The 17,790-nt window shown below is 44.6% G+C and overlaps 3 protein-coding genes across 3 annotated transcripts; 2 read left to right on the top strand and 1 right to left on the bottom strand.

The window, feature by feature from the left end:
- Window positions 1-1,321: 1,321 nt before the first annotated feature.
- Window positions 1,322-2,247, top strand: MYCFIDRAFT_189445 (uncharacterized protein; the record flags this gene model as incomplete). The annotated part of the gene is made up of 3 exons (XM_007930291.1): window positions 1,322-1,484; window positions 1,556-1,905; window positions 1,981-2,247. The coding sequence occupies 3 exons, from the start codon at window positions 1,322-1,324 to the stop codon at window positions 2,245-2,247; spliced, it is 780 nt and encodes a 259-aa protein (XP_007928482.1).
- An 817-nt stretch (window positions 2,248-3,064) lies between these two features.
- Window positions 3,065-4,292, bottom strand: MYCFIDRAFT_38613 (uncharacterized protein; the record flags this gene model as incomplete). Its single annotated transcript, XM_007929771.1, has 2 exons — window positions 3,065-4,017; window positions 4,085-4,292. The coding sequence occupies 2 exons, from the start codon at window positions 4,290-4,292 to the stop codon at window positions 3,065-3,067; spliced, it is 1,161 nt and encodes a 386-aa protein (XP_007927962.1).
- Window positions 4,293-16,725: 12,433 nt separating this feature from the next.
- On the top strand, window positions 16,726-17,763 carry MYCFIDRAFT_87989 (uncharacterized protein). The gene is made up of 3 exons (XM_007930292.1): window positions 16,726-16,910; window positions 16,968-17,228; window positions 17,288-17,763. Exons 1-3 carry the CDS (start codon window positions 16,773-16,775, stop codon window positions 17,432-17,434), a joined length of 546 nt encoding a protein of 181 aa, XP_007928483.1. The 5' UTR covers window positions 16,726-16,772; the 3' UTR covers window positions 17,435-17,763.
- Window positions 17,764-17,790: the final 27 nt, after the last annotated feature.

Raw genomic sequence — 17,790 nt, forward strand, 5'->3', positions numbered from 1 at the left:
CCGGGAATTCGATCCTGTACTGGTGCGCTCCAGCGCGGCTCGTGGCTCTGCCAGCCCGACCTCCCATTATGTCGTAGCAATCGAGCGTGCTGGAGATGCCGTAGTCAGTTATCGGATACTTGCGCCAATCGAAGTTCGGCACGTTCTTGTATGCGATGAGGGCGGCTTTGTTGGCAGTGTCCAGGTCATAATAAAGTCCTCTACACTTGATCATTGGTCCTTCATATGCATCTTCCCGTATGGTGTTGACAATGTAAGCTATCTCTTTCTCTTTCAGCTTCTAGCGAAGAGGCGTAATGGGAAGATGATCGCTGCATTTCTGACTAATGATGGTGGAATATAGAGGAGGCAGAACGTGATCATCCCGAGCCAAAGCGGCCGCGTCCTGCCGAAATGTTCTGAGAGCGGGCCCCATACAGAGGACCGAATCCTAGGCCCATCACGTATAGCGACAGATCAAGAAGCATGGGCTCCTTCGGGACATGTAACGTCTCGCTGTACCCGTCCGAAGTGGCAACGAAAACACTGCTTCCGAAAGACACCACAAAGCTGAGGGAACTTGTGGTCACGACTATCGTCCATTTTCGAAAGAAGGACCAGTTTGACGGCTTCTGAGGGTCATCGGGCCCGTCCCATGACGCTGCAGTCGTCATTGTGATGAGAAGTACTGTGGAGATATGGGTGCCGCATCAGATGGCAAAGTTGTGGTTCGACAGGAGCTCGACTCAATCAGTGCATTCTTGAGAGAGTATCTGAAGGAGAGAGCTACTTCCGTTGCGGTGATGTCTAGAACTAACCTCAGCTTTGATTCTGTGCACAGCCGGATACGACACTTCCATGGTGGCAAATCCATCGGGAATATGTAAGCTCTCGTATGCTTGAGAAACAGCTTTGTAGGGATGCTGCTCGCATTTTGATACAGTCCTCGCTGTCGGACATATTCTGCGCGACGACCTCACCTCGGCAAATAACCCTACAATTCGTTCTGGCACAGAACATTGCGAGCAATGGACTCCTTATTCAGGAAGGAGAGGCACACAAGAAGGCTCGAAAGGCTCTGAGTCCCGCTTTCAGCCCTGCACAGCTGCGAGACTTGCATCCGATCGCGTTCAGGACTTCTCTAGAGATGCTTGAGCGCTTAGCGGGCGAGGTCAACAAACACAGCACGGAAAGTGTCTCGGGCGGAAGCAGCACAGCTGGCGAAGTGACGCCGGTGAACATCCTCCATGGCACGACTCTCGATATCGTTGGCCGGTGGGCATATTCCGTGGACTTTGGCGTTGTGACTGATCCCAAATCTCTGATTCGACCATACATTGGAATGTTCAAGCAAAGCTGGCGAGGACAGATGACGTTCAATGTTGCGGCTGTCATCGGACCTCGCCTTGCGCTCAAGCTTCCTCTTCGAGCTGTAAAGACGATGGGAGCTGTTATGAAGCCGGTGCACGATATGTCAGCTGACATTGTCGCCCAGCATACAGAAGGTCGGCTCAACTGTACTGGAGAACCAGAGAAGACACCATTAGCAAGCAAGAAGATCTAAGTCGTGGCTGAGGGTCGGCAAGATTGGATCAAGAAAGTCTGGTTGACCAGACGGTCCACATGCTTGCTGCGGCGACCGAGACATCTGCCGGCACCCTATCCTGGGCCGTACATTTACTTTCTCGGTACCCAGACTGGCAAAACAAGATTCGAGAAGAGGTTCGTCGACGATTACCCTCTCCGAGATGCATGAATCTCGAGGAATGCTCTTCAGCAGTACAAAGATCGGACTTTCAGGACATGGTCCATCTGAACGCCTTTGTCAAGGAAGTTCTTCGCTTTCACTCCGTCAACACACTCTTGTGGCGCGAATGCATAGAGCCAGCAACTATTGCTAGCGAAACCATTCAACCGGGAACTATCGTCTCATTTTCGCCTTAGGCACTCGCTCGCGACCCTAAGGTTTGGGGTCCGGATGCTCGTACGTTCAATCCACAGCGCTGGATCGACGACTCGCAAGGTGGTTCAAGGAATGAAGCTGCCTGGTTGATCTTTGGGTCCGGGCCAAGGGGATGCATTGGCGAGCAGTATGCTTATGCTCAGATCCAAGCCATTATCGCCACGCTTGTTGGCCGATACGATATGTCACCACTTAATGCAGCAGTGGGTACTGATGAAGGGCACGAGCTGGGCGATGATGCTGCTTTGACCTTGTCTAAGGTCATGGATGGGTGGAAGCTGAAGTTTCGAGAAGTGCCTAGGTAGTAATTGTCCGAGCTAAGACGGATGTTTTTAGGCAGTAGTTAGAGGGTTGGAGGAGCCTGCGACGAGGACACGGAAACGGAGGTCAGCGAATCTTGAGAAGAACTATAGTAGAGAAATAGTTCCGATACTAAGGAGGCAAGGAGGTCTGCTAAGCTATCCTCCCAATTCGAGTTCACCCTAGTCTTTTTTTCCCTCAAAACATAGCCTACGAATGTCCTTCTCCATCGGAAGATCAGAAGAACAAAATGGATCTCTAGCTGAAGTCTTACCTCCTACATAAATATCAACGCCATTCAACTCAATCGCCTGCAACAAATCCCCCAGACGCGAAACGCAAGCATGCCCACACAGACCAAAGTGCTTCCTCAGTCATCCCGAGCCGCCGAGGACATGGAGACGCGCGACATCACAGCAATAATCCTGATAGCTGCCAGCTCTCTTGCTCTCACAATGAGCGCAAGTCTGACCTTCGCGCGACCGAGGAATCTGGAAGATGTCTGGAAGAACACCCGGGAATCCTACAGATCGCTATGGTCATGCTGGCAGTCGACGTATTGTGCATCTGGACCATCAGCACATTAGGCCTTCGACGCTTCCCGATTGTTTCGGCACGGTGTTTGCGTGTTGCATACGGTAGCTCCATCGGTACCGTTATCTTGGTATTGATTTTTTCCGGCGCCAGCAGACTCGTGCACGTCCTTGGCTCGGGAGTTCTAGCTTGGATCGTGGGTTTCGTAATCGGCCACGCGGAGCCATATGTACAGGATGCATTCAGGAAGGAGTAATAAATCTGGAGTCATGAATCTTGTGCCCGGCTTCAGTCCCAAAGAATCACCGGCTTGATCGTCGCTCCCCCATGCATATCCTCTATAGCCTGTTGAAAGTCCTCGGCCGGGATGAATCTCACCATCTTCTCGAGCGGAAACTTGCCCTCACGATACCAGCGAATCATCTGAGGGACGAATTCTCGCGGATCAGCCCAACCCTCCACGGCGCCAATGAAGCTCTTATTGGCGAACAGATTGCCCTTCGCCAGCCCAAACTTCACTTCATATCCCAGATCGGGCGATATACCGATCTGGATATGCTTGCCTCGCGCGCGCGTTGCTTCATAGCCGCTTTCGGTCAGCGCTGGCACGCCGGTCGTCTCGATTGTGACGCTGGTGCCGATTCCGTCGGTGGCGTCACGAATGGCTTTGATCAGATCCTCGCCGGGAGTCGTGTCTGTTGTGTCGATTGTGTGCGTGGCTCCCAGCTCCCGCGCGAGAGCCAGTCTTGATGGAATCCGGTCAATGGCAATAATTGTGTGGCATCCTCTCAGCTTGGCGGCCATCAGAGCACCCATACCAACACCACCAAGACCAATGACAGTCACAGTATCCTTTGGTCCTGCGTCTGCAACATTTGTGACGCTGCCCGCTCCAGTTTGAGGCCCGCATCCAAGCGGCGCGAAAAGCTGCAGCTCGGACTTGTCCTCGATCAGGTCTTTGGCGTTCACGATGGAGCTTTGTTTGACGATTGACAAGCCTGCGAAAGAGGACTGGCTAAAGAATGTTCCTGTAATGTCCGGTTCTGAGGCGTCGGGCAAGTTTTCGGATGTGAAGACTTTCTCGAAGCTGAGGGTGTTCCATGCCTGGAAATCTTTGCATGTCGCTGGAACACCGGATTTGCAGTGGAAGCATGATTGGCAGGAAGCAAATGAGAGCAGGACTGGATCGCCGACTGAAGCGATGGTGACCCCGGGTCCGACCGCAACGACATAGCCGGCTCCTATATCATGGTCAGCGGATTTCCTCCTCATACTTGAAACGCCTTGAGAGGATGTTCATTGACCAACCTTCATGTCCGAGCACACGAGGGTAGACGGCCAGTGGAGATGCGCCTTTGGGTACGCTTCCTGCGAACACATCTGAATGACATATGCCCGTCGCCACCATCTTCACCAGCAGTTCTCCTTCTCCCGGCTGTCGTACTCTGACGGTTTCGAATTTCCAGCCTCCATTCTGCAGGGTGTCACGACTGACGATTGCTTGAGTTTTCAGCATGTCTGTCATGGTTTTGTTTGTCTTGAGTTGGAAATTACTCGAACAGGTCTCAAGTGTCGTTCAGAGTTACGAAAGTGAAGCTGACTCTTCTTTCAGCTCGTGAAGGAAAGTGATGCGCTTGCAGCTGTTAGAACTACTCCGTTGGTCGAAGCACAGCCATCGCCTCCGCTTCGTGCCACTCTAGTTGAGGTTTGTGTGGTATCGTGTAAGGGTCCACTCAGCTATTAATCATTACCATTATTATGCTCACTACCACATCTCATCAACGACGTCAAGACACTAAAATACGAACAATTCTCACATCGCTGCTTCACTCGTAGAACCATACGAAGAGTGAAGTCAGAAAAAGGTTGAGGCTTTCGAGCAAGGGAAGCTTTCGTACCTGCAGCTTCGATGCGAATGCCGAGCAAGGTGTCTGCGGCCGAGAAGAAGATACGCCTTGCCTTCTGCAGATGCTACAGCGAGCATTCTGCTTATCATCCATCTTGCACAATCCCACTTTCGGAGTCCTGATGAAAGGTCGGCCCGCAGATCATCCTGGAGCTCTACTGGTCGATTACTTTTACCCGTCTTCTCACTTCTCGACTTCCACCGGGTCTCCAAGCAGTCAATAATGCGATTGAGGGTGACTCGGCTTCGAATAGCGCCATGGCGGATCATGCCTGCGATGAAGCCCACGCGGCGAATTTTTACGAAGCCTCTCAATTTCGACCACTTCGCGAAGCCGTATATACGTCTGTGAGATACGCAGCCGGACTGAACATCTCAGGGACCCAAAGAATGGCTCTGGATGCCTTTCGATCATCAAGAGCTCAATGATCCTGACCTGGTCACAGCGCCGGGACGTTTTCTCAATCGATTCGGCTTGTCTTGAGAAGCGTGAGCAATCACGCCGCCATGTGAAGAAGCGAGCTGCAGCGGCATGCGGCTTGTGAGATGGTGTTTGCGGTCCATGAAAACAGGAGTCGTGACTTGGAAGAGGACGAGAAGAAGCAGCCAAGTGTATTCTAGCAAGATCTGATGGGATTTCAATTATTCAGCCAACTAGTATTCGGCCGAGAAGATTTCGAACATTCGAGTTCGCAACCTGGTCTTCGGTCGGCTTACTGTATGCAGTTGCTGCAATTATAATTTATTGACACCTTGCACGTCGTCGTCGTCGCTCGATTTGGACGTTCCTAGCAGAAACCCAACCCAATCATCGGAGAGTGGGTGTTTTGGAGATGTACCGACTCCCTATGATCCCAACGTTTGCTAGGTCTATCCGGGGTTGCGTCAGCCACTTCACCCCTCGCCCCGGGCTCGGGGATTCCGGCCATACGTAAAATCGCTTTTTCTTAGTAGGCTACACGTAAAACTCGACATAGTAGTATATTGTATAGTATATAGACCGGGAAATTGAATTAGGGTGCGGTTAGGGTTAAGAAGCAGTAGATTTCCGTTATATTAGCGACTAAATTGCGACCGTAGATAGTTAAAATAGACCTGTAATCGGCCTCCGCGTAAACCTCTTATTAACTAAGTAATTAATTACCTTATAAGTCGGTCTATAAGTCTATTATATAATTGCTATCTCTTATTATTATTATTAACTAAATAGTTAACTGCTATCTTAAGACTCTTCTAGCTTAATAGGGTTGTTCTTACTACTAGCGACCTCGCCTCGATAGCGACTAGTTTTCTTCGGAGGCTCGTAGAAATAGCGCTTCCGCTATACTAACTTCTAGCGCTAGCGAGGATATACTAAGTAAGGCTAAATTATAGTATATATAGTATCTTTATTAAGCAGTGCCTCGTCTTATTATAGCTAGTCGAGTCGGGTATTAGGCTCTTACGCGAATAGGCTATTTAATCGCCGCTTAGTCTTAACGTTAGTCTACGTTAGTAGGTCGCCTTCGTCGTAGTTATAGGCGCGGCTCGGTAGAGATAATGTTCTTATTAGACTCTACGTATAAGTAATATCGCCGCTCTTACTCGTGTCGGTAGCTCGCCTATAATAGCTAATAATGTTAGCGTATAGATTACTAGTCTTCTTTAATATAGAGTCGGAGATAAGAAGGCGCTTATCGAAGACTCGTTATAGTAGCTTATCGATAGACTATAGCTTAACGTCTATCTACTTAGTCTTGCTATTATTGTTAAAGATAATACGGAAGGCCTTACTATAAGAAGGGTATATTAGCAGGTAGATAGGGTAGTAGTAGGTATAGGTAGTATTCGATAGAGATCTAAGAGGAGAGGGAGGAAGGCAGGCTAGTTAGCCTAACGCTAAGCGCTAAGCCCTGCCTAAGGCATTAAGACCCTAGCTTCACTCGAGCCTAGTTATATGCTAATTACGTATAACCTCTTTAGTCCTAATATACGCTTCCCTTCTAAAGGCCGCGCCCTCGTAGCCGGTCTATATTCTATTCTTAAACTCTATCGCTACTAACTTAGCAGGTCTAGTAAGCTTCTTAGTCCGCGCTAAATTGAATACGCAATCGCCGACTATGTAACTATATCAAACCTTACCTCTAATACAACACAATGTCTAACTCTAACTGCGCTATCCTTGTATATAATAAAGTAATATATAACTACGAGAATTAAGGACTATCGACTAATTACAATACGAGCGTACCTTCCCTACTGCAATAGGTAGGTATACGGGGTATTATAGCACTGCCCCCGTTCTAAGTAATGTCGTACCGAGTTCTTTGCGTCTACTCTAAAAGACCTAGCTATATCTGCTTCCGAGGGTTGTCCGCTTCCGAGGGTTTATTCTTATTATTACGAGGGCTATTATTGTTCGTAGTTTCGCTAGCCCTAATTAGTTAGGTTTAGTAGCCTTTAATTGTTAATCTTATCTTATCTTTTTAGAAAAAACACAGCTCGTCTAGTTTCTATAGGTAAAGGCTATTATAAGTGTAGTAGTAGATGTTCGCCTCGCTTAAAGGGTTAGATAGATCGAGGAGTAACCTATTGTCCGCAAGATCGACCCCGGCTAGCTTAGCTTTATAGTTTTGCCCTTAGTTAGTCTATTAGTCGCTTAATCTTTTAGGCGGCTTAAAGTTTTGACTTAGCCTTAAAGTTTTGATTAAAGTTTTGATTAAGGGTGCCTTAGGCTCGTAGTATAGGTAAGGTTGTCTTTACAGGTATAGTAACAATAGCGAGTAATATTAATAATAGCGGCGCTAGTTATCTTAGCGCTAACTTTACCTTGTTTTAATTTCCTTCTTTAACTAACAATAACTCGGCAACACCGTTACTAATATAGCTATATCCTTCCTTTCTTAAATAGTAACACACTCCGCAATACTATTACTAATATAGCCGCGCCGGCCGCGCCGTCCTCGCCGATTGCCTAGGCCTCGAGGCCTCGATAGAATTAGGGAATAAGAGGGGGACCTATAGGGCGCGTTAGCGAAGAGGTAGAGTCCTTAAAAGAGTATACGATTGATTGATTAACGCGTCGTAGCGCGCCTAGTATAGTCTTATTGTCCTTTGTTGCTAACAATTGCTTGCCTCTAATTAGTTAGCTAATAGTACCCCGGGGTTAGTATTGTTCCTAGGCCTTAATAGTAACATTATAAGCTTTTAGCCCTCTTCTTGTTCTTTACGCTAGTCTAATACTTATCTAACAACTTAGCTATATCCTTAAAGGAATCTTTAGCCTCCTATAAGTCCTATTCTGGTAAATAGCCCTACTATCTTAGCAGGTACTCCTTCTTGCCTTGCCTAGTCCGGTGCTTTAGAATACGTTCTATAGACTACAGTTCTTCGCTATTAGCTAGTATGTCCTCGGATTTAGTAGGTGCTTTATCCCCTTCGTATAGGTAGTATAGTTTAAGGAGGGATATATAGAAGGTGTTATAGATAGTATAATAAGGTAGAAGCTACAACTAATAGGCCTATACGGAGGAGCCCTTAACTTCTCGAATGCGGAATAGGCTAATGTATCTTAGTACGAGCTTAGGCCTTGTTTTGCTATTAGGTAATAGGTGCTTACGGATGCGGAGGTTCTTCGTGCTTAGTATAACTATATCGCCTTACTTAAAGGTTATTAGCGTATAGTGTTTATTATAGTAGGCCTTCTAATAGGCCTAGGCCTTTGCTAGTTTGTTAGCTATCTTAGCGTGAATTTCTCGTATCTTTTGAACCCTCTTAATAGCTGCTAGTGTCTCTAGCACTTAACGCGCTTCCCTTTCCTTACGCTCGGCCCCGAGCGATAGTAGGTCTTATAGCATAGCAGCATTCTAGCCTATTATAGCTATATATAGTAATACCTTAGTCGATAAGTAGACACTATTATTATACACGAATTTAGCTAGTTGTAGGAGGTTAACCTAGTCGTTAGGGTTCTCGTTAATGTAACTACGTAGGTACTGCTATAGGGTAGCATTCTGCCTCTCTATTTAACCGTTAGTCTATAGATAGAAGGCTGTTAATAGCCGATGCTTTAGTCTTAGCTATAAGCAAATCTCGCTCTAATAGTAAGATATTAGTGTCGATCTACGATCGGATACGATCCCCTTAGGAGTTCCCTAATAGGTATAGAAGATGTCGGTCTATAGCGCCTCTACTATATTAATAGCAGTCTAGTCTTTCCGCGCCGGGATATATCGAGCGCCTTTAGTAAATCGATCTACTATAACAAGGATAGTATTATATACGTCCTTGCTGCCCCTACGCCTAGTAGGTAGAAGGCCTATAATAAAGTCTATTATTAGCTTAGCAAATAGCTTCTTTAGAATAGGGAGCGAAAACAACTCGCCGAACGGTAAGTGCTTCGGTGCTTTAACTCGCTAGTATACTATATAGGTCTATATATACTCCTTTATATACCGCTTACTATTTAGCTAGTAGTATATACGCGATAGTAACTCGTACGACCTCTCTATACTATAGTAACTAGCGAGCTCACTATTATAGTGCCTCTTTAAAAGCTCTTATCTAATCGATTGCTTAGCGGGGATATAGTATCTGCCCTTAAACTTTAAGTAACCTTTATCGTCGATCGACTAACTATTACTCTTACTAAATCGAGTCGCCCGTCTACTTACAAGCTTATTAATACGCTCGATAGCAAAGGCGTCCCTCTGCTAAGTACGTAATAGCTTATCTATAAACGATTAACTATCCCTATTTGTAAGGTTATTTAATAGCACCCTCGCTATCGAACGAGGTACGTATTATATATATCTAATAGCACTAGTAGCCGGAACTACTATAACCTCTTCTATAGTGCTATCGCTATATAGGCTATTACTATAGATAGTAATGTCTTTAATCGAGTTATTATAGCTCGAGCGATCTACGTCCTTTCTAACGCGTACTAGAAGAACGACAACTCCGCTATAGTATTTGTTACTGCCGCGGGGTCCGGAAGTCCGCTTATCCTACGCTTACTTATTAATAATACGGGCTATAGCAATCTTATACTATAGGGTTGGAAACAATGAATTAATATATTAGGTCTCGCTATCGTAATTAGGTCGCCTCGATAGGCTATTAGTAGGGTTACTTACGCCTAGCCGATATAATATATTAAAATCGAACCTAGCGAGGTAGACGGCCTATCTAGCCTATCGACCTATAACCCTAGTAACCTTAGTAATGCTACGGAGGTTGTTATAGTCTATATAGACCTAAATTGTATGCTAAGCACTATTAAGATAGTAGCGCTAATGCTTAAAGGCCTCGATAATAGCTAGGAGCTCTTACTTATAGGTCTCGTAGCGACGCTCTATATCGATTATCTTTTATAAAAAGAAGGCAATTAGGTGCTAGTAATTGTCCTTATCTGATTATTGTAATATAAAAGCCGATACAGCGAACTGTAAAGCGTTAGTCTTAATACGGATCTGCTTGCTTAGTATAAAATAGTGCAATAGGGGCACTTTAGTAAAGCGTTGCTTTAGGCCGTTAAAAGCGGCTTGTGTCTTGTTAGTCTATTTAAACTCTCTAGACGGGTTAGCCTTAGTTTTAGTAAGCTTAGTTAGGGGCATTATATGCCGTAAATAGCTCTTAATAAAGCGACGATAGAAATTAGCGAAGCCGAGGAACGATTAGAGCTCCTTAATAGACGTAGGAATAGGCTATTTAGTAATTGTTTTGATCCGATTAGGATTAGCCTTAATACCCTCGGTTAATACGAGGAAGCTAAGGAATAATACCTCTTTAGTAGTAAAGGTGCATTTAGAAGGCTTGCAATATAGTCTATAGGCTCGTAGGCGGTCGAGGACCTTACGTACTACGGCCTAGTGTTCTACAATATTAGGTAAATGTATATAAACTAGGATATTATCTAGGTAAACTATATAGAGATAGTCTAATAGGCCTAATAGGGCCCGATTGATATAGGACTAGAATATAGTAGGGGCATTAGCTAGCCTAAATAGCATAACTAAGTACTTAAAATAGCTATAACGAGTACGAAAGGCTGTTTTCTATTTATCGCCCTTACGGATACAGATGCGATAGTATATATCCTTAATATCTAATATAGTATAGTAGTAAGCGCTAGAAAGGCGATCGAGGGTCTCGTTAATAAGGGGGAGTAGACAGCGGTCTTTAATAGTAATAGTATTAAGCCTACGATAGTCGATATATAGGCGTAGGCTACTATCCTTCTTTAGTACGAATAGGATAGGTACACTAGCAGGGCTGTTACTATACCGAATGCGACTATTAGCTAGGTTTTCTTCTAGGTACTTACGTAATATAGCAAGCTCGCGCTTACTAAGGTTATAGAGTAGTCTAAAAGGAACCTCCTTGCCCTCTATAATATTAATCTTATAATCCGTCTCTTTAAATATAGGCAATATCGACGCTAGGTAATGTTTAAACACATTAATATAGGTCTCTTAGATAGGCTCTAGTATACGAGCAAGCTAATTAGGGTCTATGCTATCCGGGGGCGTAGGTTTATCGTTATCGCCTAATAGGTCGACTATTAGGTTAGCTATAGTAGGTATTAGGTTGCCGATAAATAGGACCCTAATATCGTTAGGGCACTCGCTAACATTAATGTGTTTAATGTCCTCTTTCCTAGCGATTCTAAATCGCTACTTCTAGAGGCCTAGGTCTATAGCTATAGCGTAGTACTTAAGAATAGGGTTACTAATAACAATATCGGATAGGAGGCTGTCTATGTCTACTACGTAGGCAGTAAAGTCTAGTAGGCGCTTATTTCCGAGGTCGTCCTTTAAAGCTATAGGAATATAGTAGGCTCTATAAGTTAAGTGCCGAGCGTTATTAAACTAAGCAAGGGTTAGTAGGTTAGTCCTCGGCAGTTGTCAAAGGTCTAATTGCTTAGCTAGGCGATAGCTAATAAGGGCACTAACTGAATTTCCTAGATCTAGTATAACCTTAGTTTAATAGTAGGTGCCCTTCGTATCCTATATAAGGTAGGAGCGTATTATAGCTAGTACAATGTCGATAGTCTTACGCCGTACAAGGCTAACAGTTAGTACGGCGCTTACTCTTTTTTCGACTAATTAAAAGAGCCGACTAGGGTAGTATTAGCGGCTAAAAGGTGTTTCCTATGCTTAGCTAAAGCACGGTCAATTCGGGCCTAGTCCTTAGGTTTGTCGCATTAGCCTAGTAGATAGCTAGTGCTATTACAATTAAAGCACTTTAATCCGGTTAGTAGACTGCCGTAGCTATTATTGCTATTGTTAGCCGAGCGGTTAGTATTATAGGGATACGAGCCCCTTCTACGGCCCCTATCGCGGCCTCCTCTATATAGCCGCCGGCTACGGCCTCTTCTACGGTCGTTACTATTCCTATTATTAGAATTGTTGTTATAGTAGGAACCTTAGTTTCCTCTATAGCTACTACGGTTGCTACGGTTAGTACTAGTTAGTCGGATCCTTGATTCTAGTCGTTATTAGAGCTAAACAGCCCGTTCGGCTGTTTCTACTTCGACTATAAATTAAATGCGTATTAGATTAGCTTGTTCGAATATACGGCGACGGTCTAATTCGAGGATAAGCTCCTATCTAAGTTTTAGGCGTATCTCGGAGATCTATATAGAATTAGTCTTAGGCGGAAGGTCGTCTTTAAGGGTTTTTAAATAGGCCTCGAATAAGCGAGCCGATTAATTAGTCTTCTGTTTAGCTCGAAGGTATAGGTCCTAAGCATGTTATTGCCTTAGTATAGGGTTTCTAAGGGTATCTAGTATAATGGTTTTGTAGGTCTGCTACTAAACAGCGGTCTAATCGTTAAGGGAGTTAAAATAGTTATCCTATATACGCTTTAGGTCGCTATTGATGTACTATATAGCGTATACGACTAAGGAATAGTCGTCTAGTAGCGCTCTTAGTACGTTGCGCTAGTTAAGTTTACAGTTACGAATGTAGTCGTTGTACTACTTCCGGCTAGAGCTATTAAATACGGTACAGTCCTTAAGTTTAGTATCCTTCTTTTAGATAGGTAGTAAAGAAGGTCCTGCTATTAGCTTAGTAGTAGTTGTTAGAGATTCCTAGAGGCGGCGAATCTCGAGAAGATTATCCTTTAGCTATTATTCTTAACGCAAGGCAGTAAGCCTGTTTTAGGTAGCTTCTTAAAGCCTCGCTACTAGCTAGGGGCTAAAGGCTAGTTAGCTATATCGACGGTTAACAATATTGTTAAGAATGTCGTCGATAGGCAATTCTAGGTCGTTACCTAGAATTATAGGTTCTTCTTTAGCAGGTCCTATAGTAGGCTCTTCGATAGGAGGCACTTTAGTAGGTGCTCTAGTAGGCACTTTAGTAGTAGGTACTATGCTACTAGCGTTGTTATTGCTAGCGCTGCTAGCGGCAGTACGATTGTTGTTGCTTCGTAATAAGCCGGCTATTATAATAGGGGGTAATACTAATAATGTATTGTTAGCCCCTAAGATACGGATATAGCGGAATTAGTAGATATTAGTCTAGTACGATTAACTTAGTGTAATAGGCCGTATAGAAGGCCTTACTTGATAATTAGTACGGTTGTTTCGATAGAATAGTACGTATAGGTCCTGTTCTTCGGGCGTAATATAGTTAGATTAGTCTTGTTCGTAGCTATACCGCTAAAAGCTTAAAATAAGAACTATCTAGCTACTACCCTTAAAGGGTAGATCGAATACTATATAAGAAGGGTATATTAGCAGGTAGATAGGGTAGTAGTAGGTACAGGTAGTATTCGATAGAGATCTAAGAGAAGAGGGAGGAAGGTAGGCTAGTTAGCCTAACGCTAAGCGCTAAGCCCTACCTAAGGCATTAAGACCCTAGCTTTACTCGAGCCTAGTTACATACTAATTACATATAACCTCTTTAGTCCTAACACTTACTACACTTTAATCGATAAGTGCGCGCCTTGTTATAAGCACTCTCCGCCTTATAGAGAATCTTCTAGTATCTATTTATAGCTATATCCTTGTCTTACTAAGTAAGTTGTAAGCGCAACTCGTTAGCCTCGATAGCACCTACTCGAATAAGCCGGTTAGGCTGTTCCTTCTAACGTTTCTTTACTCGTTCGATAGTGCTCGTAGACTAGTATTTACGCTTATATTCCTTACCTTTGCAGATAGCCGCGTTAACTAATATATTATACGCCTCTTCTACTGCTTTTATAGATAACGAGGAAAACGGGTTAAATAGGTAGAATAATAGTAATAATAGTAATATACCCTACGGGACTAGGTTTAGATAAGAGCGTCGGAAGTCCTTACGAGCTTATATAGCAATACGAGACGCCTTAATCGTGCGAGGGCTAGTAGTAGTATATAGGAGCTATTGCGGCAATTCGGGGGTCGGTATTCGCTAAGGTAGTAACGATAGTATACCTTAAGCAATTACGTTCTCGAGTTCCTTAAGGTAGTAGCGACTGTTAGCGCGAGACTAGCCTTCTAGATCGATAATAGTAGGCTCTATAGAACGTTGTTGCTTAACCGACGCGATATACTCCTACTAAGCGATTTCCGCTATTACTAGCGATTCCTCGTATCGGGCCTCTTCCTATACTAATTTACTCTCGATTGCTTACTAGTTCTAGTTGCGGTTAGTAGCTCTATACTAATCTCGAATATGCTTATAAGGGACCTCCCTATTAATTAGGAATATGCCTGTCTTTCGAAATGCTAACCTAATATTATAAGAGGTAAATGTCTTAGCCCGAATAGCTAAGAGCGCCTCTATAAACTCGGGTATTCTAAACTCGCTAATGCTATAGTATATAGCCTATAATACCGCTTGCCTATGCCTTAACTTATGCGCCTAGAATAGGATTATATCTAAAGGCTATATAAAGTGTAAAGTATGCGGTTATAGGCCCTATAATTGAATCTTATACCGCTTTATAAAGGCTATAAACTCCTTAAAGCAATAGGAGCCGTAATTGTCGTATAATAGCACCCTCTACTCGTTTAGATGTTTAGGCCTCGTCTTTCGCTTAAACTAGCGGATGTAATACATTATAGTATCGTCGGTTATATATCTAGACTCGTTAATAGTAATTAAGAAGTTGTCCTTGCCTAATAACGAGAGTATAGTTAGTAGGTATCGTTGCTTCGGAAGCGGACTCGGACTCGGAAGTAGTAATAGTAGTAGTAATAGACTTACCTTCCTTCGGCACCTACCGTTCTTAGACTATTACACCTTTAACGATTAACTAATAGTCTACTACCTTACTAAACGCGTTTACGGTCTCGACGACAGTTATATATGTACGATTACTATTATACTTAGTCTAGGCGCGCCGCTTCGTATCTATTATAACGATATACTCGTTACTACTAGTTCTTACCCGAAAGCTAGTTTTATCGAAATTCTATACGTTCCGCGGCTTTATATCTAGTCGCCTTATTATCGCCTTAAACCGGTTAAACTAGCTCCTTATCGTAGAAGGTCGTAAGCTTCCTTCCGCTATATCTTAATCGGTTTAGACTTAACCTTACTAAGTCTATAGCGCTTTAGAAAGCGGTCCGCCTAGTCTATACTAAATAGCGGTATTATATCCTTCGATACACCTTCTAGTAGTAGGCTTACTAGTATATCTATCGCTATAACGGTAATTAGCGGTACTAGTAAGAATATGCCTATTTCGTCCCTTTTTTAATAATAATCCGCTAGCGCTATCTCTTAAGACTCGTCTAATTTAGTATTAGTTAATAGACGGCTAAATAGCGACCTACGGCCTCTTAACTGCTAATAGATACGAGAATATAGGCGAGTTGCTTTCTTACTTTTATAGAGCGCTCGAATACTAACCTTCTTATCTAATTTAGCTACTAATTCGTAGTACCTCGAAACGACGCGCTCTACTACCCTTTCTGCCCTCTCTACCTCGGTTAACCGCTTAGCTCGCACCCTCTTTACGTTTTTGCCCTTATTACGCCCTATACCGAGTTTTATATACAATCCGTATAGTAGAATATAAGAAATAGGAGGACTATACGCTTTAGAATAAGGTAGACGCGCCTACTAAGGATTATATAAGAAATAGCGACAGTAAGGTCCTATAGCTACTATATAGTAGTATATACTCGGATAAACTAGCTAATATAATGCCTCGACTCGCGGTTTAATACTATATATACCTAGATATCTATATAGGACTGGAACCTACTACTATATCGAGTTTTACGTGTAGCCTACTAAGAAAAAGCGATTTTACGTATGGCCGGAACCCCCGCGAACAGCGGGGAGGAGTGTGTGACGGAACCCCGGATACTCCATAGCTCCGACTTTTGATTCGCGAGCGGAGCAAAGGCCTGAACATGCACGGGAGGTGTCTGTTTGCCTGCAGCGGAGTTCGAGGACGATTCCGACTTCTGCCTTAGGCTAAATTCCCCGGCTGCAGGAGGGCTAGAGTATTTCAAACATGCGCCCGCAAAATCTAAACAGCGCTGCAGATGGTTATGAATTCGAATCGCGATTCTGTAACCTTCTACATCCGCCTCCCACCCAGAACGGCCTCGATAGCGACGATGCGACGAGGCGACGATTGTTCTCATCACAAGCCCAGCGGCAGCCCGGCCTTTGGTAGAATACAGTACGCTCGATGAGAACAAGCTCCGCAGGGCTTCAACGTTACTTTATAAGCTTCAAATTATTCTAAGCTTCCGAGCTAAAGAGCTTGCTCCTGTTCCTACTAATGGTTGGTTTTCCTCGACACCCTCTTCCAAAGTTCCGGCAGTTTTATCATCTATGCGATACCCTGTAGAAAAGAGAGTCTCAGGGCCCTGTGAATACTATTTTATCCAATAGCAGAAGCAGATCATGCCGGCACTGAGTCCCAATGATCTACCGTTCAGGCGGCGGATGACATTGCACAGTCCTTATTAAAATGAAAGGAGTTGAACGAGGGTGTACCAAGCGACAAACTTCTTTCCAACGTCCAAAAAGACCCGGGGCAGAGAGAGAGAGTTCCCAGATCAGACGGTCATCATATAAGTCGAGCACAGTTGTACTCTTCCCATCCCCCATCCCTCATTCACTCTCTCAGCACTCTTCACTACTCACTACTGCTCTCATCATGAAGTCCATTCTTATCTTTGCAATCACCGCTATTCTGAGTCTTGCCTCCGCTCTAGAGGGCATCAATGGCTTTACGATTAAGGCGATGGACCATGTTGTAGCACCAAGATTCAACAAGTTCAGAATTCGTGGAGTGGTATGAAGGGTCGACTCCTATTTGTTCTTGGAGTTCCAGCTGACAATTTTCCAAAAGAACCAATATGATGAGAAGACAGCACCCTCTCCTTGGGGACAGCCACCCAAATCTCCATCGGGCGGACCTCCAAACTCTCCCAAATCTCCATGGGGCGGCGAACCTCCCAAATCTCCTGGCTCACCTCCCAAATCTGGCTCGCCTGGCTCACCCAAAGGGACGCCTGGCTCACCCAAAAGTGGTGGTGGTTGCGACCTTTCCAATTCGTCCTGTGACGCTGGCTATACGCTGAATTGCAAGAACGGACAACCCAATTGCCACGTAAGTAATGTTGACAATTGACTATCGTCTCTTTTATACTAGGCTGACTTGCTATATAGCTGACCAACCCATCGGCGGCGTGTGGCAAGGGTGGCGTCACGTGGGAAGCACCAAACGGCCAAGAATGCTGTGCCCACTGTACCGGCACAGGTTGCCCCGAAGCGGAGCATAAGTTAGCGAAGTCAAAGAGTCCTTGCCAGAATTAAAAAATGAGTGATCGAGTATGTGGTTTGGCCGATTGGTCCGAGTGTATCTTACAATAACCGATATAGCGAGGACGAATGGAATGGGTTCTCGCCAGACGAGTCTCGCGATGATTGGGAACACTTCTACTGTACAGTAACTTGTCATGTCCGTCTCGGACTTTGGCGGATAAGCGTAGGGAGCCAAGATGTTATCGCCGCAACACATCACTAAAACCCATCGCTCATTGCGGATCATGTCATCATAGCATGAGACGGTGTCCCTTGCCGGACGAGTGGACATGGGGTAGAAAAAGGCAATTGAAACCCTCACGATAGGCGGGTCTACGTCTACGACTGACGTCCACATTTCCAACCAC

This window comes from Pseudocercospora fijiensis, assembly GCF_000340215.1.
Source record: "Pseudocercospora fijiensis CIRAD86 unplaced genomic scaffold MYCFIscaffold_6, whole genome shotgun sequence".
In the NCBI taxonomy this organism is placed as follows: domain Eukaryota; kingdom Fungi; phylum Ascomycota; class Dothideomycetes; order Mycosphaerellales; family Mycosphaerellaceae; genus Pseudocercospora; species Pseudocercospora fijiensis.

Bases quoted from the DNA above. Each gene is read 5' to 3' on its own strand.
- MYCFIDRAFT_87989 (XM_007930292.1), top strand. From the start codon at position 16,773: ATGAAGTCCATTCTTATCTTTGCAATCACCGCTATTCTGAGTCTTGCC. The intron at 16,911-16,967 runs GTATGAAGGGTC...ATTTTCCAAAAG, and splicing joins AGTTCAGAATTCGTGGAGTG to AACCAATATGATGAGAAGAC. The intron at 17,229-17,287 runs GTAAGTAATGTT...CTTGCTATATAG, and splicing joins ACGGACAACCCAATTGCCAC to CTGACCAACCCATCGGCGGC.